The following is a 23,999-nucleotide window of genomic DNA, read 5'->3' on the forward strand; positions in this document are numbered from 1 at the left end:
AAAAAAAACAATAATGGAGCAACAGTCAGCATTTATAATTACTTATAGTCTTACCGCTTTCCTAGTTGCACCCTGAAAGAGCTCCGGGTTACCTTATCCCTAATCGTGTTTTTTTATACTACGTCGGTGGCAAACAAGCATACGGCCCGCCTGATGTTAAGCAGTCTCCGTAGCCTATGTACGCCTGCAACTCCAGAGGAGTTACATGCGCGCTGCCGACCCTAACACTCCTCTCCCTCGTCGAGCTCTGGCAACCTTACTCACCGGCAGGAACACAACACTATGAGTAGGGTCTAGTATTATTTGGTACATATATAACTCAATTCATGCGTTGTGTGAGGAAATTGAAAGTCATGCTGCAACTGCCCATACCAAAGACATGTTCCAGAAAGTCAAAATCCTTACTCGCGACTACAAACCCAGAAATTGGCATATAGCCGACACTGATGGACAAACTATATCAGATCTGGGCAAAGTATTAGACAGATGGTAAGAGTACTCGGAACAACTCTATAGAGAAACCCCTGAACATCTTCTGGTACGAAATGACGCAGAGCACGATCTGGAACCGGACATTCTCTTCTCCGAAGTGGAAGACTCCATCAAGCGCCTGAAGATAAATGCCGTAGGAACTGACGGTATATGCGCTAGTCTCCTTAAAAATCTAGGCAGTGAGGGAACACAGTTCTTACACCAGATCTGTCGCAAGGTGTGGAGGACTGGTCAGTGGCCAAGAGACTGGACTGAATCGTTGGTGATACCTCTTCATAAAAAAGGCTCAACGCTCAGGTGTGACAACTACAGAACTTTGTCTATCATATCACATGCCAGTAAGGTATTTCTGAACATTATAAACTCGAGACTAGTGAAGTTCTTGGACCGACAAATACCTGCTGAGCAAGCTGGGTTCGTGCCTGGGCGGGGGACACGGGAGCAGATTTTTAACGTGCGTCAGAACATCGAGAGATGCCGTGAATGGAACAAGCCGCTTGTCTTATGCTTCATTGACTATGCCAAAGCATTTGACTGCGTCAGATGGGAAAACATGCTGAACGTGCTCTCTGAGATGGGTGTCCCCGCACATTTATCACATCTCATAGGAAACCTATACGCCGAAAGTACTGCCAGAGTCCGCATCGAGAATGCATTGTCAGCTCAGTTCAAGCCGGAAAGAGGAGTAAGACAGGGCTGTATATTGTCTCCTAAGCTCTTCAATATCTACGGTGAATACATAGTACGCAAGGCCATCGAGAACTGGGACGGCGGCATATCGATTGGTGGGAAGACGATATGCAACCTACGCTATGCTGACGAAACAACGCTCTTGGCTTCCGATGAGGAGGAGATGAGTCGATTGTTCAGACGAATAGAATCCGAAAGCATCAAATTAGGACTTCACGTCAACCATGCTAAGACCAAGCTGATGTTTGTGTATCGGAAAATACCTCCTCAACGAAGCTTAGAACTAATATCTCGGAAATTATGCGTCTGAGCGACTTGGCCACTTATACAAAATGAAAAGAGATTTAATTTATTACAAGTTTTATTCAGTCAAGTTTTTCGATATCTTGTATAGTTTTTGAGATATCCGTTCTTCAAGGTTTATTTAGGGCTCTCATTTTTATCTTGATTATCTACATCGGTGAAGCTGCTAGGCCGGGTTTGGGATCGTTTTCGTATAAATCGGGGGTGCTGAATTCATTTATGGTATCAACAATACACCTTTCCGAAGTAAAAACATATAAACTTTAAACACATAACTTTTTTTAAACTCCTCTTCACGCTTAAACCGCTGAACCGATTTAGTTGAAATTTGGTAAATAGGTGTTTTAAGTCCCGAGACAGGATATAATATAGTTTTTATCTCAAAAATCATACTTTGAAGGTGTGAAATTTGGTGTGAGGGGAATTCAGCTTCCTCGCCGAAGTTTAATTCCTGAGGTTAATACTGTTTAAATTTAGGTTTGAAGTCATGTTTGGTATCATTATCAACTAAATCAAACATGTAGACTATTCCAAATATTATTTAAATAGGTTCAGCGGTTATTGATTCCCCATACAAATTTCCACCCCAATTTTCACACCCTTAAAAGATGATTTTGGTTATAAAAACTATCCTATGTACTGTCCCGGGACTCAAACCATATCTGTACTAAATTTCAACGAAATCGGTTCGGCGGTTTAAGCGTAAAGAGGAGTTTTATAAAAAAACATTTTTTTAAATTTTGTTTTTACTTAGGAATGGTGTCAATGTTGATGCCATAAATGAATTCAGCACCCCCGATTTATACGAAAACGATCCCAAACCCGACCTAGCAGCTTCACCGATGTAGATAATCAAAATAAAAATGAGAGCCCTAAATAAACCTTGAAGAACGGATATCTCAAAAACTATACAAGATATCGAAAAACTTGACTGAATAAAACTTGTAACAAATTAAATCTCTTTTCATTTTGTATAAGTGGCCAAGTCGCTCAGACGCATAGTTTCCGAGATATAATCGAAAAACCGAAAAATGGAACCTTCAAACCCCCCTCTCCCCCCCAGCACCAGGGTTACGGCCGGGGACTTTTGATATGTTCACCTCCTAACTAGTTCAAACAAAGCTACGAAGTTAAAAATTGTGTTCCTTGCATTTCCCTCTATACCTTTTTTTGGGCATTTATTTCCTAGCCTAAATATGGTGTAAGAATGTTGTCTTTAATAAATACGTGAATCGGGTCCACAATGTACATAAAAATGGTCAAAAAACATTATTGTAAACATTTGTATGGCAACATTTGTAGGGCCGTAAAAATGTCGAATGTGACATACAAATGTCAGGTTCTTACAAATGCCACAAAAATAATAAATAGTGCAATACAAATTTTGATACTGCCATAAAATGTCGAAAAAATGCTATATACCTATACATGTATAACGCGCCTTACGAATAGCTGAATAGTGCCACTGCCATACAAGTGTCGATATTTAAACATCCATATCGAGCTAACTACAAAAAGTAGAGTGGTGCCTCCTACAGTATATTTTTTGTTGTTAACCCTTAAATGCATAATGATGTATATATGCATCGTATATTTGATGGTCCGTGGCTCAATATGCAGCTATCCAAAATCACATTTATTACTTTTATACAGCATGACACATCTATTTCAATTTATTAAAAAGTTATACAAAAAATCATGCATTTAAGGGTTAAAAGCCCTTCCTAAAACGATGATTATAAATCTAATTTTCCAAAAATAAAAAATTGCTATACCAATGTCGAAAAAACACCCTCTTCAAAAAAAAATCCCTAAAAGACTAATTAATGTTTAATTTTACTGTATTCATTGACTTGTCTAACGTAGGCATTTATTTTTAGTGCGGAGCGCTGACAACTAAACGTATTGCGAGAAGGAAAACACCGCCTCCGTCTTAGGCTAAGACAATGCGGGGAAATGAATAGGTGTCGAGAACAGAACTAATTGTGGGGCTACAATGGTGTGGGCTTAGCCGGGCGGCCGCGCCGGTTTTATGCACACGGAATTTGTGCTGCGAACGCTGTGAGGCGCGTTTTTAACTCGGAGTTATGGTGACTGTTTGTGTTTAGGTAAATCTCAGTTCTTATATTATAACGTTGGCTTATATTTCCAAGAACAACTTACGATACGATTCAGAAACAGTTACTAAACACACAATTCTAAAAATCAAAATTTTAAATTTCTCGACAAAATTATAACAGCGCCATGGCTCAAACTACTTATAAGAACGATACAAAAAAACCACAAACGGTTGATCTGTTTTAGAGACAATTAGGAACATGCATTCGTCTGCACAAACAAACAAGACAACCCCGGAAACACACAAACTGCCTCTCAAACTGAATGCACATACAGTCTTGTCTCCGTCGTGGCTAAACACTACTTCGTATTTACGTCGAATATTAAAAATGTATTCGTATAATTTCAGTGCTCATATCGAATTTATAACGTACCAATTTAATTTACTAGGTACCTACCTAATTATGTTTCGTAAACAGTGTATGACTACACAGAAAATCATATCGTTGCGACGAGTTTTAACAGATTGAAATTAAGACAACAAATTAATGCTTAGTGTGTCATTTCCAACAAAAGATTACAAGATCTTGTCTCTGCTACTTTACGGGGTAAAATAAAATCTTCTTCTTCTTCTACCTAAGCCTTTTCCCATTATCTGGGGTCGGCTCTCCTTGTCCTCTTTCTCCACACAGGACGATTTTGTGCAGTTTCGGCGTCAATATTTGTGTTTTTCAGGTCATTTTGGACCGTTGTCAGCCAAGTAGCAGGGCGTCTTCCACGGCCCCGTTTCGTCGTCGGTAGATCCAATGCCACTCGTACCATGTGATCTGAAGACTGCCTGAGTACGTGACCGTACCAGCGTAGTCGCTTTTCCTTCAGCTTTTCTTCAATAGGAGCGATTTTAAAACTGCCTCTCACGTATTCGTTACGGATCCTATCCCTCCGGGTGACTCCAGCTGACCAGCGAAGTATGCGCATCTCTGTTGTATGCAGTTTTTGAACGTGTTGTTTTGTTGATGCCCAGCATTCGGTTCCATAAAGTATGGCGGGTCGCACTGCGGTTTTATATAATTTACCCTTTATTTTCAAAGGCATTCTGTTATCACACATAACACCGGTCAACTGCCTCCACTTCATCCAGCCTACTGTGGTTCTATGAGTTACGTCTCTATCAATTTTACCATCGTTGCTGATTATCGACCCTAAGTATTTAAATTCTTTTACTGTAGGCAGTGGGACATCATTTATGTAGAGTTTGATTGATATGGGATCTGTTGTACCGTCAAACAAACATGACATGTGTTCTGTTTTCTTACGGCTTACTCTCAAACCATTTTCCTCTAATGATGTAGTCCAAATGTTTAGTTGATTTTGGAGGTCTTCGACATTATCTGATATTAGGCCGACGTCATCAGCATATAATATGTTCCATGGCACTGGTTTTTGGTGAGCCCTTGTTAGGTAATCTATAGTGACGTTAAATAATAACGGGCTTAATAATGACCCTTGATGCACTCCGTTGCTTATTTCTAACTTTTCACAGGTTCCAGCTGGACAAACTATCTGGGTGGTGACATTGGTATACATATCCTGAATTAATGCTATATCAGTATATAGCAGGTACTTCATGAAACCTCAATGCTTCCCAGATAAGTTCGCGTGGGACATGATCAAAGGCCTTTTCTAGGTCGATAAAGATCATGTGCAAATTGGTGTTGCTGGCCTTAGCTTTTTCCACCAATATTCGAATGGCCTGAATCGCGTCGGTAGTGCTCCTGCCAGCAACAAAGCCACATTGATTTTTGAGTCAGCTGTACGATATCTTTTAGTCTGTTATTTAATATACGTTCTCACGTTTTGAACGTATGTGACATTAGTTTAATAGCTCTAAAATTGTTACAATCCCTAATTTTTATTATTAATTTATTGCTAATGTTTCCTTTCCCTTTATAAAATGGAACTAAGAAACTGTTACGCCAGGCCTCTGGGATAGGAAGATTTTCTACCATTAATTTATTAAAGAGTATGCACAACCAGGACAGTCCAGTACTTCCAAGCCTTTTCCAAATCTCCGCTGGTATTTCGTCAGGGCCGACGGCCTTATTGTTTTTCATATGTTTTACGGCTAATTTGACCTCTTCCAATGTGACGGGAGGAAGTGGTCCGATAACAGTTCTTAGGGTATTTATGGTCACGATTCTTGGATGTGAGACATTAAGTAAATGTTTATAGTATTCGGCCCATCGACTTTTGATATCTTTATCAGAGGTAAGTAATTTTTTTTTTATTTTTTTATGTATTTAACGTTGTTGAAATATATGGTATTACTCGTATTATGCCTAATTTTTGCAATTCTATGTATATCTAATTCTGTTTTAGCTGACTCTAGTTCTTCATACATATCTCTATCGGTTTCTGTTTTAGCTATTGCAACTTGTACTTTTGCCCTCTTCTTCGACTCTTTGTATTGGTTGCGATCACCGTCATTTCGGGAAATCTGCCAGGCTTTAAAGCGTTCTTTCTTCTCTGCTATGGCGGCCTTAACACTGTCATCACGCCACCACCGAGTGTCTTTAAAGGGTCCTTTCCTGGATTTAGTTCTACCTAGATGTGTCTCAGCGGCTGTAATGCAAACTGATTGAAAATCCTTCCACATTTCGTTCGGTGAGGATACTGTTGAGTCGGTTGTATTAATTTTATCACTAATTTCCCCAAGAAGACGCTCTCCCTCTGGTTTATTTAGAGACCTCCATTTGAGTTTTGGTGTCAATTTTCTACAATCTTTAAGAGGAGTTGGTAGTCTATATACCGTGACCAGGAGTCGGTGTTGTGTGGTTAATGGTTCTCCCGGGATTACCTTTGAATCTTTGTAATACTTTAAGTGTGACCGCCTTGTGATTGAGTAATCAATTTGTGTTGAATGTCCTCCACTGTCATATGTTATCAGGTGGGTATCTTTCTTTTTAAAGAATGTATTGATTATAGCTAAATCATATCCAGCTGCAAGATCCAAAATACTTTCACCGTCATAGTTTCTGGTACTAAACCCGAAACCACCGTGACATCTTTCGTAGCCATCCTGATTTTTTCCTACATAGCCATTCAAGTCTGCTCCTATATGTATAGGTTCCTCTTGCGGTATATCAAGCAGAAGAGTCGACAGATCATCCCAGAATGTTTCCTTCTCAGCATCCGTGCAGTTTGTTTGAGGTGCGTAGGCACATATTATGTTGAAACATGGCTGCTTGTCGAAAGCAATTTTAACTGACATCAACCGGTAGCTGACTCTTTGGACGTTGACTAGTCTGGAACACAATGCTTCAGAAAGCACGATGCCTACGCCATTTTTACATTCGATTCCATGGTAAAGTAGCTTGTATCCATTTCCAATAAGTTTTGATTTAGAGCCCCGCCACTTGGTTTGCTGCACACAGCATGCGTCTATACATCGTCGTTTTAAGACGTCACTTAGTTCGGCGCTTCTGCCGTTCATTGATCCAATATTCCATGTAGATAATCGCAGACTTCGCATTTCGCATGTGTAGCATTGACCGTCGCTTACGGGGGACGCCCTAGCATTTAATCTCTTTCTCTTTGTGGAACTTTTCATATGTAGGACAAGGATGATGAAATGGCGTGGGTTTTACGGCCGGCTGCCGCCTGACGCCAAGGTAGCAACCCCTCTTGCTAGCTAAGGCTTAGGATGCCACCGTTGACTTGCGTTCCTCCGCTGCCATCCTCTGCACGACAGCCTACCTGCTGCCGCTGTCCCTCGCCGGCTCGGTATCAGAATATGTCCGAGCGGCCCGACGGGGGGTGCCTGCTGGTCCGGGGTAAAATAAAATAAATTCAAATAATTAACAAAACCTTTTCGAGCGCGTGCAGTGTTTTTTTTTACCAAATCGCATCAAATTAAAATAAGTTTCTGACAAAAAAAAAAACATTTTAATAACACATTTATTGCTGATTGTACTTAACGCCCTCAAATAACTCGTCAAAGCGAATCACTTGAGCCCAAACTTGGGGGATGAGCTACTGCCACCGAAAGGTTCCATCCACTATGCATCTTCTAGCTCGATCATCAGATTAGGTCTATGGTAGCTACCAAATTATTGTTTAGTTATCTGACATACATACATTAACTTGCAAAGTTTCAAATCTCATCATCATCTTCCTTGCGTTATCCCGGCATATTGCCAAGGCTCATGGGAGCCTGGGGTCCGCTTGCAATTGACATAGGCACTAGTTTTTACGAAAGCGACTGCCATCTAGCCTTCCAACCCAGAGGGGGAACTAGGACTTGTTAGAATTAGTCCGGTTTCCTTACGATGTTTTCAGTTTCAAATCTATACAGCTATTAAAAAGAGATTAAAACCGACTTACGTTTTTTTTTATTGCTTTGTCTTATAAATTTATTTTTGAAAATATTCGAAAAATAAACTTAACTTAAAAGTTAATAATATAACAATGAAATAAAATTTTGCAAGTCGGTTTTAATCTCTTTTTAATAGCTGTATAGATTTGAAACTGAAAACACCGTGACGAAACCGGACTAATCCCCACAAGGCCTAGTTTCCCCTCTGGGTTGGACGATCAGATGGCAGTCGCTTTCGTAAAAACTAGTACCTACGCCAATTCTTGGGATTAGTTGCCAAGCGGACCCCAGGATCCCATGAGCCGAGGCAAAATGCCGGGAAAACGCGAGGAAGATGATGATGATATTCGTATTCGTAAATATGTACTATTCGTTGCATCACTAGTAAAAACTTATTTACAAGGATCAATCTTTATCGGATTGTCTCGCAAACTATGGCAAACTGGGTGTAAACTTGATCTAAGGTGCACGGAATGGCTGGCTGCCAGTGCTATATAATAGCGGCAGAGAGGTGCCAAGACTCGTTTTATACTGTGCTCATTTCAAATTGTACCTACATAGTGTCAAGTAGGTATATTTCTGGGATTTTTTTAGGTAATTATTGAATAAATAACATAAATATTAGACATTCAAATAATCTGCAACTACAATACTAGTTTGTAAGCAGAAAAATTGCCTTCTTCGATTATTCAAATACGGTCGTGAAATTGACGTCTCTTGTTTCTATAAAATTGTTTCGACGCCAGTTATAAGTAATTGACCGTAGCGTTTTATTTAACTCGGGCATTTTGCTTTCGTATGTCCGGATGTTCTCTTCTACAGGTCGCAATTTTTAACCGATTCTCGTGAAAATTTGTGACCAGATTCTATTATTAAGAGCCCTTATTCCTTGGAGCGTTCACCGATTTCACGAAATAACACTCAATAGATGGCGTTGACGCGCGGTACGCGAGCGCCGGCAACTATAACGCGTTTGAACGCAGAAAAGAATAATCTTGATCGTTGTCAATTTAACATTATTTTTATTGTCATAGCCACTCTTTTATTTCATTTTATATGCATGGTAGTAGTAAATTCAGTTTATTATGTTAAGAAAATATACATGCTTGTACCCAGAGATGACCAGGGTGCCTAGCCAAGATGCCAACCGTTTAGGTTCCTATAGTTTACATTAAAACCAAATATGTAGCTGGCCTCTGAAATGGGTAATAGAAACGCGTTCCGTATGTATTTCGCTTTCCAGATGACTAGGGTGCCTAGCCAAGACGCTCTATCACTCTTCCATATTAGTGCGACAGAGACGGTTGCGTTTCGTTCGCTACGGAGCCTAAACGGTTGGCATCTTGGCTAGGCATCCTGGTCATCTGGAATCTATGGTGCTTAAGACCATTGTAAGTTCACTGTCATAACGACACAACGAACTATGTATTTTTCACTTTTACATTTTCTAAGCTTAACGCTAGGTCTACAACTCACAGTGCCACTAGTATTAAAAGTTAAAATGTCAACATGCGTGATGTTGAGGCTACCACCGGTAATGTAAAATAAGGATATCGTGTCGAGTCGCGTCGACTTAAAGTAAGAAGGAGATATCGCAACGATTGAAGACATCCTTCTCTATGACTTAAGGATAAATATTGGAATTGTGTAGTAAACTTGATAATTATTTATGTTTGTTTTATAAATAGACATCGGCGGCTCGTGTCATTTAGGTAAGTAGCACTAGTGATGAGACATCTCACATATTACCTTAACTGTGACATATTTCAAGTTTTGAAAATTACATAATTGACAAGAAACGTTTCTAACAGTAATGTTACCGAATAAATTACACTTAAATTTCATGTAACATCTGCGCTACTTCTGCCGCCAAGTGGATTTTCACAGATAGAAGAAGTAGAATAACTTGTAACAATTTACAACAAATATGATTAAAGCAATACAATAAATATTTGTTTAATTTAAACAGTGATTAAACTAAATCTAAACCTAAATTAGCCTGAGGTATTGTTCCCAGGACACTGGCCGCGTTCCCCCTCTGCACAGTGAGGCTGAGCTACTGCGCAAAAAAAGCGCCAGCTCGTAGGTCGCCAGACACCCAGACTAGTTTGGTAGAAATTTCTTTTACTAGTTTTCTGGTGTCTGACGACCAAGGAATAATGAATAATAATAATAATAATATAACAAATATTAATTATATATAACGAATGTCATATATTAAATGATTGAATATTTTTTTCTAATTGGTTTCCTTTGTTCGACTTGTACCTTACTCGATCTTGTAAAAACACGGTTACATCACTAGTCTCTCAAGCTGTCATTTTAAAACGACTAGCTAGATTGCTCTGAAACTTTGTGCATACAATAGGATAAGGTATATCTATGCCTGTAATTATTTTATGTAACTTCAGATACCATAGTTAAAAAAATACAGCGATTTTAAGTTTTTCATACAAAACTTATTTTGCTCTAATTGGTTTTTTTTTTTATATATAAGCTGGAGCTATATGAACTAATAAAAGGCACAGATACACCTCATGTCATTGTATGTGCAAAGTTTCATTACAATCCAACACGTAGTTTTAAAATGAGAACGAAACTCCGTTTGTATGGTATGGTGAAATTCGGACTATTTTATTCATTAAATTGTTATTTAATATTTAAATTTCTTTAAATACTTTTATTATGTGGGCTAAATGGCTGGGATGCCATTGACTATCGGGAGTTTTAGAACGAAAAAGTAATAAATTAAAAAGTAAATAAGAGGATTAAGAGGCACTCCCGCTGATTTTGATACTATATATAGGTAGTAACCAAATCATTTTAAAATTACTGCATTTTATTTAAATATGTGTGTTTCCGTAAATATTGCAATCTAAATGTTTTTCGCTAGGGGTTATTTACCTTCACACATGAAAAGTCTCCGATTGCAAGTAAGTCCTTAGGAAAAAAATCATGGCCGCAGGTCTATTAGGTAGTAGGTACTTTAGTTACTGATTTTGCAAAATTGACTTTTGTTTCCTCGCATTCGATATGAAAAGTAGAGTGTTTAACTCGAGTGAAAGGCAACATTTCCGTCTCGGACTATTGGCGCTCTCACTGCGTTCGAGCGCCAAACTACCTCAAAAGGAATGGGTGCCTTTCAACTCTTGGTTAACAATCTACTATTAAAGTACATATGGTGCTACTTTCCCGCACTAGTACACTTTCCGTGCCTATCTCGAAAGTTTAAAGGGCCAGTAACCTGCAATAATATGTTACTCTTCAAAGGCCGCAAAAATATGTGACACGCTCTTGTGGCTCTACAAATAAGATCGTGTCAGATATTTTTGCGGCCTTCGTCGTGTAACACATTATTGCAGTTGTCTGTACTGTAAGACTTTGTACGATACACGTGCGAATAGGTAATTCGCTACTCGTGTCTATTTAAAATCCTCCCTTCGGTTGTGTTTTAATTTATCACCACTCGTTGCGAATTTCCTACTTTCCACACTTGTATCGTAAATAACTATTTTGTTACCTACATATTAAGGTTAGATGGGGTATAGAGAGGGGCAATCCTTATACTGTTTATCTTGCCCCGAGCAAAATAAACTATGTTTCTCTTACCCCACATGACCTTATGTAAATGAAATGACATAGAAGGTAGGTATAAAACAACATTTCACTACAAAAGTGTTTGATTAGATGGCTAAATGGGGATTATAATTGCCGCGTATTTTATATTGCAACTATGTGTGCCTTTGTATTAAATGAGTTAATAATATCGTAATAATTATTTGCAATATATTCATCATCGCTAAACATGTGGAGATTAATCGACAATATCATTCAAGTTTAAGGGAAGATTAAGAGAATAACCTTCTGTGTAATACATGTTTTTTTTTCGCAAATTTATTTTGAAGCGTCGTTTATTATATACTTCTACAAGTGTCATTATGTAGTTGACCCGTATAATTGTTGAACCAAAAACGAATGGATATCGGGAATATTGCACCTGACGCGCTTGTGCATGTGCACAATACTAATACTATGCAGGTAGTAAACATGAATGGGGTGCACTTACAAACAGATTGGATACTCGTATAGGTAAATTATTTTGGTCGCAGCCGCAAACTTTTGAGCGGTGTGAGTGCACTCATATTCGAACACTTGACTATGCACGTTGTAGCATTTTTTATGAAAAACAATGTGAACATACTTAACAAAAATAAATACAGATTTTGATTATGATTAAATTGAAATACTTAAACAACATTTGAGGTTGTGTTTTTTGTTGTAATTGCAACTCGGGGACCCTGCACTGAACGTCGCCGACACCCTCTTGGGCGGTTATTTATTTTAGGCTGGTATTTAACTGATCATCAGACACATCAAAATTTAACACCAAAAAAATCATTTTTACCGCCAAAAGTAATATATGAACACTAAAATTAGAATTCCATTTTAATCTGAAATTATAACCAACATTTTTAATTTTGCTATCCCATTAAAGCAAATGACTCCAAACTCATCATTGTAAACCCAAAAATAGTACGAGTATATATCACCAAAATTTTAACCAAATTTTAATTAAAAATATGCAAATAACTATTTAACATCTCGTTATCCCATTAAATTATTTAATCCACTTCTAATACTTTTCTACTACTACCACATCACTTTTCTAGTAGCATTTCGTTTCTGTAACGGTCGCAGTTCTAACCTAACCTAACCCACTTTTCTAGTAGCATTTCGTTTCTGTAAGGGTCGCAGTTCTAACCTAACCTAACCCACTTTTCGTGTAGCATTACGTTTCTGTAAGGATCGCAGTGCTAACCAAAACTAACCAACTTTTTTTGTAGCATTTTGTTTACGTAAGGGTCGCAGTTCTAACCTCACTTAACCCACTTTTATAGTAGCATTTCGTTTCTGTAAGGGTCGCAGTTCTAACCTAACTTAACCCACTTTTTTGTAGCATTTCGGTTCGGTGAGGATCGCAGTTCTAACGTAACCTAACCCACTTATCCGATAGCAGTTCGGTTCTGTGAGGATCGCAGTTTTAACCTAACCTGACCAACTTTTCTTGTAGCATTTCGTTTCGCTTCCGGTGCAAAAGTGCCCATAATGCTCACGGCATTACCCTTCTGGATGGCTATGGACAGCCTCTGCACCAGAAACGATTCGGATCGGGGGTCTTCTCCTTTTTGCCTAAGTCGACGGCCTATGTCATGCACATATTGGTAATATGTACCTAGTACCTATACATTTTTTAGGGTTCCGTAGCCAAATGGCAAAAAACGGAACCCTTATAGATTCGTCATGTCTGTCTGTCTGTATGTCTGTCTGTCTGTCCGTCCGTATGTCACAGCCACTTTTCTCTGAAACTATAAGAACTATACTGTTGAAACTTGGTAAGTAGATGTATTTTGTGAACCGCATTAAGATTTTCACACACAAAAAAAAAACAATTAATTTTGGGGGCTCCCCATACTTGAAACTGAAACTCAAAAAATTTTTTTTCATCAAACCCATACGTGTGGGGTATCTATGGAAAGATCTTCAAAAATCATATTGAGGTTTCTAATATAATTTTTTTCTAAACTGAATAGTTTGCGCGAGAGACACTTCCAAAGTGGTAAAATGTGTGCCCCCTCCCCCCCTCCTGTAACTTCTAAAATAAGAGAATGATAAAACTGAAAAAATATATAATGTACATTACCATGCAAACTTCCACCGAAAATTGGTTTGAACGAGATCTGGTAAGTAGTTTTTTTTTATATACGTCATAAATCGTAAACCGCAATTTACCTTTCACTCACGTTTCGCACTACATTCATTGTTAAAATTATGTAATGTACGGAACCCTCGGTGCGCGAGTCCGACTCGCACTTGGCCGGTTTTTTGGTAATCGTATAGTGGTTTATTTAGGTGAAAATATCGCATTCATTTGCTCTTCAAGAATCATTAATTATATTTGGTGATCATTCATTATTTTTGGTGTTTGAATACAATGTGAAGTACCGTCGTGATTAAAACAGGTGGTACTTAATTGTAATTTTCGGCCTTATATTTTTGGTGTTTACTAATTTTTTTGGGTGAAAGAGATTTCTTTTTTAGGGTATACCAGAGTATTTTTTGGTAGTTATTATATTGGTAGCCTTTATTTTATTTTAGCTTTATAGATTCAATTTTTACATACGGCTAAAAGAACTACAAAAGGTGAAAAATTTACTTAAGCACGCAGTATTCAGATTAAATTTAAGTACCTATAAGCGTATTTTTTATTTGATTTTAAATAATTAATAAGCAATTTTTGTATTATATAATAACTTTAATAACCCATTCAACATCGTACAATAGTTTACCTGCTGCTGGCTGCTGCCTTTGCTCTTTTACGCAAGTGTATGGTTTAAAAAATTTTTTTTTGGTGTATTCCTTTTGGTTCCCGCCTTATGATATCGAGTAAATACAATTCAACAAAAGAAATCAAGAATATTTTTTTTTTTTAAATTTACTTACATCATTTGTGATAAAAAACGATTCAATGCGGGATTTGTAAAATTAGAACAATTATCAATTGTTCCTGGCGGGGAAAAAGAGACTATTTTTTTATTTTGTTTCCACCCACTTGCTCGTGAGACGGGAACGCAGAGGAGTACAATACTTTTCTGCACTAGAGCAGAAACGTATCACTTTCTGCGCACTTTTTAGAACAACAACGACCCACTTTCAGAGCTTGATATATGAAAAAATATTAACTTTATACCGTGTAATAATGTTTTTGTACGTAATAAATAAATGTCGATGTCTAATGGCGCCATAAAAAAAATAGGTAAAGTGTATGAACATCCAAACTCTTTGGTGTGGACGTAACTTATAATGGATTAGGGCAAAAAATATATATAAAAAAAAGAACTACCTACTTTGCAAAAACGAACCTGCAAACGCTAAACAACCACGTTAAGTAGGTACTATTCTACTTTCTCGCACTAGTGCGTAAAGAGCACTTTTCGTGCATATGTCGAAAGTTTAAAGGGCCATATGTACTGTAAAACGTTGTACGATACACGTGCGAATAGCTAATTCGCAACTTGTGTCGATTTAAAACACAAATATAGTGACTGCAGGGATGCAGTCGTGTTTTAATTTATTCGCCATTCGTTTCGAATTTCCTCTTTTCCGCACTTGTATCGTAAATAACTATTTCGACACCGATAATAAAATAAAAACTGACTCTTGGTTGGTCGGTCAAGCTGACGAGTTGCTTTCATGATGGGTTTGCTCTCAGTATAATTATGATAACTGCGGTTCTATAGATATATTATGTACGAGCTACTTGTCCCACTTGGGCTTCGCCACTTAGCGCCACTTGCACCATCCCACTAACCAGGGGTTAACCGGTTAAACCATGAACCTACTGACAAATTTTACTGGAAACCATGGTAACTCCAGGTTTAACCAATAAACCCTGGGTTAGTGGGATGGTGCAAGTGGCCCTTAGAAGTCTTAGTACAGTTATAATTAACGCTTTGTACAAGTACGAAATGAATTCTGTAGGTAAGTTGTAAGTACGGGAATACGCAATGCGTATAAAGGGTTGATTTACTTAATAGGTATGTATTGTTAGTATCTACACCTACTCATTAGGCCAGGAAATGAATGCCCAAAAAAAGTTATAGAGGGAAATGTTTGGAACACAATTTTTGACTTCGTAGATTTGTTTGGACTACTTAGGAGATGAACATATCAAAAGTCCCCGGCCGTAACCCTGGTGCTGGGGGGGAGAGGGGAGTTTGAAGGTTCTATTTTTCGGTTTTTCGATTATATCTTGGAAACTATGCATCTGAGCGACTTGGCCACTTATACAAAATGAAAAGTGATTTAATTTGTTACAAGGTTTATTCAGTCAAATTTTTCGATATCTTGTATAGTTTTTGAGATATCTGCTCTTGAAGGTTTATTTAGGACTCATTTTTACCTTGATTATCTACATCGGCGAAGCTGCTAGGCCGGGTTTGGTATCGTTTTCGTATAAATCGGGGGTGCTGTATTCATTTATGGTATCTTATAGTAAAATTATGAATACATAGGTAATAAAGTATACATTATAAATACATAACAATATTTTGAAAGTAAATATTTTGTTATTAGTGTTAGCATTTCACAGTCACAATTAATTATTAAAATATGTATTTTAAATTTCTGTATATTTTGATAAACAGTGTTAAGACTGTTTATCAAAATATATTCATTCAATAAGTAACGGAAGTGAGTATTTGACATGTCGAGCTGGCTCCCGATTGGTCGCGCCGTTTTAAATCGTAACGCTTCCGGTAAGGCAAGATGGCGGCAACAGGCGCTACGGTTGGAAGGCAGAACGAGTGAGGCTACGAACGAGTGCACATCGTTGTCATATTGTAATAGCCAAACGTTATGATTTGATGTTAAATTACTTGACTATGTCGGAGTGTACGTGAATACAAAGCTTGCTGGATCATCGGATTGTTTTATTGAACTGTCGTTCACATTAGTATACTTAATACCCGTAAAAAAATAATTTCACTATTAACTGTGTTGGTGCTCCACAGTTATAATTGAGGGGAAGAAAATAATTCAGATCAAAGATTTGCTTTAATTACAAGTTCTTCGTTCAGCGCGCGACGATTTATCACTTAAGAGGCGATTTTCTCAAAAGAGCTGTGGATTAATTAGAGAAAGATAAAATTTGTGAAATAGCCGGAGGCTCGCGAGTGCTCGGAACAGATAAGGGAAGCCCGATGAGGAGTAATGGATCTATTAGCGTGCCTGAGCGTCCTGTGCCCTCCGGGGCGGCCCTCTTTTTGTTCGCGCGAAAAATCACCCAATCGTGCTTATGAATCTTCCTGCTCACTTTTTTCACACCCAAATTATTTGCCCGATTTATTTATTTGTATAAAACATTTGATTCAGTAAACTGTTTTGGATTCAGATGATATTTATTTCGGGAATGGAGCGTTGATTGGGACGTCGTAAAATGAGTCGTGAATCGTGAATCAAATGCAAATAAATTATCTGCCGTTTGGAATGATTTGCTTACTGATATAAAGGGAAGTAACTCCTTAGAATTCCACGGTGCTTAATACGATATAAATGATGTTAATTTAATTTGGTGTCTTTTACTGCATTCTAGGTAGGTACTAGGTAGGTGTTGAAATTGGATAAGCCACTGACCTGACTTGAAAGTGATCTCGCTGATGAGGATCCATTCGTGCTGGAACTTGAGGCGCAGCATGAGATGCTTGGCGGTGCGGTTCTGCAGCGGCACGTGCACCGCGCGAGCATGCTCCGACACGCGGTCCTGCTTCGGCTCGTACGAGATGAACTCCTCCTGCCATCTCTCTCCCTCCAGGGAGAAGTACACTTCTGCCTCTTTGAACAACTGATACAAACATAAACCACATATAACTATGGTGATGGTTGGTTTAAATGACTTGTCTTAATTATCAAAATTTACAAGCAGGATATTTATAATATATACGCCTATTACAAACATGAGTAAGTAATTGGATATTTATTACTTTACCTGCACATCCTTGGTAAACATGTTGTTTGTATGGATATCAACATGATAGAACAGTTGTGTCGTGCTAAAATTAAAAGTGAGCTCAACATCGTCATCCACTTGCATTGATTTGTTCCAGCCGACCCAGCGAGTACCTGCAAGCGTGAATCAAATTATACTGTCATCTTTAGGTGTCATCTATCGCTTTAATTATGCAGCCAATTAGACAGGGGGTTAAATTGGCTTAGGCTATTTTTGCAGACTATATTGACGCTTTCATAACGACTGGCCATTTCCGCGAAGTTGGGAGATGCTGAATATTGTTTACCTTGTGTATCTAAAGGGTCGGGTTGTTCAAAGTCGTTGGGACCCAAGAGCGAGTCCGTCATCTGACCGAGCCCGTCCAGAAGTCTGCCGCCGCGCTGCACGCCGTCGTAAGCCAGGTCCTCAAATCGCGCCCCGCCTGTCATGGCCTGCATGTCTCCACCCTTGGGCGCAGAATAGGCAACTAGATTTTCTGCAGGAATACAGATGTGGTTAATTAATTACGCCGCCTAAAGGCGGGCAGTAATAATTCGCAATGCGATAAAACTTTTTTTACAAGAGTATTTTAGTCGATATATTATTATATGGTAAACAGTGCGCTTATAATATAGTTATTCACGTTCGCTAGAGCTAGTTCGCCTCGCAATAGGTCCCGGGACGTCGCTAGCTACTGAAACCTTGTATACTCTTATACCTACGTTTCCACAGACACCCGTAAAGTTCGACCCTCATACACGCTGTCCTGGGGTGGGCAGCATAAGGAAAGAAGCGGACTTTGGATGCAACGAATGGAGCCTCTAATATCGTCTTCCGGGGGGTGTACGTGTTGACGTTTCCAGGGATCAGCTATAACAAGACATTACACACAATATATTAAGCATGTGAGGATTGATTTTCTGTAGCTCGTAATAATAGGAACAGTAGGTAAGTAATGATGTGAAATAAAATGGAATAGTTAGGAACCTTGCCAGTTATAAAGTCATGCACAACTACGCTAAAAACTAAGTAGGTTCGTAGGTACCTACCTACCTACTTATATAAAACCTTCGTCATTATTGATAAGTAACATATTTTCGTCGATATTATTCCTAGTATCTAATTGGGCGGGTATTTAATAACATCATTGTACTGTTGCCACGTATGTAATATGATAAATATTAGAGGGAACAGAGCACACGTGTATCATTAGGCAGCGCCAGCTAGTGTAAAGTTTCTTCCGCAGTGGGACTAATTCCATGTAAGTTGAGCTCGATGTCTTTGCAAACCGAGCTTAAAAACTTTAACATTCACTGACTATCTTATGTAGCAATTTTAATCATTTTGTCCTGACGAAACAGAAGAGTTTAAATTAGGTAACTAGGTACGAGTACGTTTAGAAATATTATTTGCATATTATATAGATTTAGGAATCTCATAAAATTGCGTTAGAAGACGGTTAACGGGTTGTCTGAAGGTCAAAGGCAAGACTGGAATTTTGGATTTGGTACCTACTCGTATTCATTCAGCGCCGAATTCAATTATTAAGTATTAATTTTCTTTGCTTGTTTATATACCTACGTAATAATGTTGAAATAATGTAAATGAAAAAGGAGGTTACCGTACGTTACTCCATTTATTAGGGAATATACCTATACGACTGCAACGTATTTTTCGATAGATATAATTACAACTTTCCAATTCACAAAGATACAACCGTTCCAATTTTACTGCTACAAACGTTCAAATTTTATACATTTTTTTTATTTGTTACATAAAGCTGGACGTTATACAAACAAGCTTAAATTTATAACTAAAAATATTCAGGGAAGGTGTACGCCTTTCTTGATATAAAACCTTCTTTTTTAATATGAAGTCGTTTAATAACAAAAAAAAAAAGCTACTTACTCTGCTGCCATTAAAATCTTTGTATTTCACCCAGCGGTTAAGAGCAGCACGGTAGTACTCGAGTGAATAGCTTTCCACGAACTCGACCCCCACCGAGTTAGCGAACCGGCCCTGGGACTCCGTGCCGGTGATGAGATACTCGTCTTGGAGGTCTATCTCGAGGTACTCGCGGCTGCGCGGCGAGATCAGCCCGTTGGGGCACCACGCGCCGCCGCGCAGTTCGCTCCGTATCCTGCATACACGTGCACTATTAGCTCACTGATAATACGTTACCAAAGTTATTTCAACCCAATACCAAAGCAGAAATAGTTTAATGAATATGAGTCGTAAAAGTTTTTAATGATGATGTTTGCGTGGCTGGATCTAGCTCCTCGGGAAGGCTCATTGGGGCTGTAATTTACACAAGGTAATATTATATTCTAATTGTGCAGTGAGCCATTTGATGCAGTAAATATTAGAACTCGAATCGAATTAGGAATCGAACCAATTTATTTAAAGTTGTGTTTTTTTTAACTCCACTACACTCGTGTACTTTAGAACTTGTTAGGCACTAACCAATACCATAGAACTTGTTTTCACTTAAGTAATAAAGTTTAAGAAAACTTAACATAAAAACCAAACCAGCAGAATTGAGAAATACCTAGTCGTTTTCGTGACATAAAGTAACTGCTAGTAGCAGTTTTGAATTTTGGTAATAGCCTAATTAAGTACAGTCAGAATCAAAAGTAGCGGATTCTCTAATACATTAACAAATTGAGATAATATGTCTCTATATGTAGAATAATTATACTGTATCAGATACTTTTCAACTCAAACTGTAGATTTATCCCTATTTGGAAAAGTATTCCAGAAGGGCGGTGTATATAGTTTTGGCGCGTTGTTTCATCTGCTACGCTACTATTGATGCTGATTGTATTACTGAACACGCTACGTAGAGCCATTTTTAAAGAAATGTGTTCAGCAAGAACCTACTCTACCTTTCGCATTATGTATTAGCGTTTACAAAGGTACAAAGGCTAGCAGTCATACAACATATGGTATGGGGGCCTAGCCAATATGACAATCGTACATCGACAAACGCCAAAAGAAAAGTAAAAAATATATAGAGCCGTGTAAGGAAAGTAAAAATAAAGTCACGTGACAATAAAAAAAAATCGATTGGCATTTTGTATCAACGATTATCATCTTGCCCCCGCGATCAATAAAACAGCTCGAAAATGCGAGCGTTAATTTTACCCTTTTTAACGGAGGAATGCGCTTATGCATGCCACCTGGTCTGGGGGAACTAGGAGGGATAACGGACTAACCAGTGGTAGGACTACCATCTAGAACGACCAACGAATGCTGCCTCCGCCTTGTATAGGTAGAGGGGCGACGCGGGATCGCTATCAGTATTTGAGACTGTATACATTTGGTATAGATTAATTACACAAAAATTTTGTTCCCCAATAGTCTTGTTCTATTCGTGTTTTTCCCCATTCTGCTTTTTAACCAGGCGTTTATTTTTTCAGTAGTTAATTTAACCACGCGCGTATGTCCCAGAAGCTTTTTTTCCCAAAGAGTAATATTTCTGAGAACATGTCCTTCTTACCCTAAGTCAACCGAACCCCGCCACGCGGGGCTCCTATTTCTGGGCGATTTGCCCTTCGGGCATCTGAAGCTACCTAACGAACCTAACCTACCTATCTATCGACTTAGTGTGACTATCGTAAAACATTACTCTTTGGGGAAAAAAGCGACTGGGACATACGCGTGTTTAAATTAACTACTGAAAAAATAAATGCCTGGTTAGAAAGCAGAATGGGGAAAGACGCGAATAGAACAAAAGCTATTGGGGAACAAAAAATTTGCGTAGTTAATCTAAACAGTCTTCTTAGACCGTGTGCACCCCGGGCGGCCCATGAGCCGCAGACATTGTGGGGCGCCAGTTTGGTCAGGCACCCCCAGTCTTGTGAGCCTTTAATCGCCGGGACTCCCTGTACAGCCCACTACGGCGGAGGCACCAAATGCGCATTGCTCTGCCCACAGCCCGTCGCCGTCGATGTGGATGCGCGTCAGGGTAATTCTCGCGCGTCAAATTTCATCACTGAAGGAGCCTTCCATGCCGCTTCGATCTCGATTAGAGCATTAACAACGCTTGGCAACGAAAGGACTGCTCCTAGTATTGCCTGAAAGGTGGCCCGCTGAGGCCCCCATGCAAGAGATACCTCAAGAGTATGACGCGTCGTGTCCACCGGTGCACCATACTGACACATGGGGGATTCGTTCCTCCTTATGCGGTGCGGGTGCTTACCAAAGCATTCATGGTCAGTAACTATCTGCACCATGTGTCCGACGTATTCCCTGTCGCCTTTCTATCCAGCGTTCTGGGTGCGGCGGTACTGCGCCTACCGTCTCGTCGTCAGCCTATATTCTGCTGTGTCGATCTCTGTCCTCCATCGTCGAAGGGGATGTTACCCCTAAAACTTTTTGTTGATAGTAAGGGTTCTTGTCAATCGCAAGTCATCGAGCTTTATCTAGCAGATAAATGATATGTAACTAAACTACTCGCCGCTATCGCTGAAGTACGGTTTCCTAGACAGAAAGCGGCAGATAAAGTTTATTTATTTATTAACATAACTGTGTTCGGAGAAGTAATCGCCCATAAGACACGTTTGCGCATAAGCAAATAAAATTAGTGTTATGACCTAAGCAAATACTTAATATGCGGCAGTGTTCCGTTTGTCAAAAGGGGTGACGCCTCCGGATTCCGTCCACCGGCCGTTTAATTTGAATACTTACCTATCTTGAGTGCGATCTCATCAGTAGTGAGAACAAAGCGAGCTAAACGCTAAATTAACGTACCATTTGCTAACTCGCCACTGACCCTATGTAAAATGTTTCAGATGATAACGTTTCGGCATCCGGCCGTTCTTATATCTTGTTATCTTTCGGGAGCCGATCTCCGAAAGGCTTTTTAGGATCTCGCTCACTCTGAAGTCATATGAAAATTTAATTTTCTGTTAGTGAATTTCTCAAACGAGCGCCGAGTTCCCGTTGTTTTGTCTGGCGCCGGCTTATGCGGGCTCGAGGCTCAAACGTGAGACCCCCTGTTAATTGTTCGAGCTAATCATGAGTGTTTTACTTGACTGCGGTAGCGGGATTCACAATAATTGTTACAACTTCGCCGTATCATGACGCTCTATTGTTGTGTAACAATGCCCAGTTAAATACGTAATAACCGTTTTCTATGCGCATTTTGTGAAGAAATCTTAAAAATTGATTGAACTAGTAAAACTACATTAGTGTATATAAAATAAGTGTCACTTTTTAACATCGCGCGATTGAATGAGACGACATTGCTGGACTGGAAATGTTAGAAATAGACTAGTACCTTTTAATGAATATCTAGTCCGGCCACTTAGCCGAATACGCCAATTACTGAATATTAGCTAAATATTTGTGGCATCTATAGAGAATGGACATGTTAGCGCCTCAAAGTAGGTACTCACCTGGAACTAAGTGGCGACACGCTGAGGTCGTAGTTGGAGCTGGACGACAGCGACTCGTTGGATATCATGCCGCTCTCCATGCCCAGCGGCGCCTCGCACGTACCCAGCTCCGCTACGCAACAAAACATTCATTTATCACACCTGTTTGATTATTTAAGTGGTTGGTTGTGAAGCTACTAACCCCGGGGTTAACCGGTTAAGAGGAAAGGGGACGGCCGTTCTCCATACAAACATAGTCCCCATTTTCCTCTCAGGATATTGACATTATGGAAAATATTTTTACATAATTTGATGTATATTAACCATAGCTATACCTACGTATGACTTTTTTAGATTTTTGGATTTGATTGTAATGAAACGTTTGACGGGTTGGATTGTTTTGCACATAATAACATGAGGTATACTCGTAATTAGGTCTGTAATTAGTTCATGTAGCTCCAGTTTATAAAATAGACGAAATAGAGTAAAAACAAGTTTTGTATGAAAAACTTTTCGCTGTATTTTTTTTAACTATAGCTCTATCTAAAGCTACATAAACTAATTACAGACATAGATATAAACCTTATTATATTGTAAGTACAAAGTTTCAGAGAAAACTAGCTACTCGTTTTAAAATGAGAGCGTAACTACGTTTGTATGGTTATAACATATGACACTGTCACGTGTGCCTCAATGACACTGTTACGTCTTTGCTTGACAAGTAAAAATTGCACAAAATTACTTCACTAGTTATTTTTTGTATGTAATAAGAAGTTCCTTACACAACCTTACAGTTTTTCGCTTCCAGGGTCCATGCTTTGTTTATCTTTAATTAACGGATGTGTCTTTTCCCAGGCCGTAGGGAGGCTCACAAAAACTACCTTCATCGCAGACATTCCATTACCAATGGACTGTTATTTAGCGTTTAATACTGACCCTTTTTTTCGATTCTGATAAATAGTAAATAATAATAAATAAATAATTTCTCTATTCAGACACGGTGTTCCAAATTTGTTAGTTAGTTACTTAAAAGCTAGGTTATCTGTACTAAAACTAGTTTTTTACACACTACCTTAATTTAAAATATATATATATATTCCCTGAATGGGGGTTTATAAGTGCAGACATCCAATGTCTTTGTAAAAGACTATCTGGCCTG

General features: G+C 38.8%; 1 protein-coding gene and 1 long non-coding RNA gene across 2 annotated transcripts in view; one reads left to right on the top strand and one right to left on the bottom strand.

Annotated features, from left to right (window-relative positions):
• Positions 1-23,999, bottom strand: part of LOC134754186 (epithelial discoidin domain-containing receptor 1-like) — a 297,747-nt gene that overhangs the window by 91,142 nt on the left and 182,606 nt on the right. The window contains exons 3-8 of the mRNA XM_063690321.1: positions 22,862-22,973; positions 19,371-19,602; positions 18,185-18,332; positions 17,770-17,958; positions 17,463-17,596; positions 17,111-17,318 (exon numbers count right to left, since the gene is read on the bottom strand). Of these exons, the coding sequence (XP_063546391.1) occupies positions 17,111-17,318; positions 17,463-17,596; positions 17,770-17,958; positions 18,185-18,332; positions 19,371-19,602; positions 22,862-22,973 (1,023 nt within the window). The remainder of the gene's footprint in view (positions 1-17,110; positions 17,319-17,462; positions 17,597-17,769; positions 17,959-18,184; positions 18,333-19,370; positions 19,603-22,861; positions 22,974-23,999) is intronic.
• LOC134753844 (uncharacterized) lies at positions 4,206-4,516 on the top strand. The gene is made up of 2 exons (XR_010128845.1): positions 4,206-4,340; positions 4,387-4,516. It is a non-coding gene; the product is annotated as an uncharacterized LOC134753844 (long non-coding RNA).

The sequence above is a fragment of the Cydia strobilella genome, chromosome Z (genome assembly GCF_947568885.1).
Source record: "Cydia strobilella chromosome Z, ilCydStro3.1, whole genome shotgun sequence".
In the NCBI taxonomy this organism is placed as follows: Eukaryota; Metazoa; Arthropoda; class Insecta; order Lepidoptera; family Tortricidae; genus Cydia; species Cydia strobilella.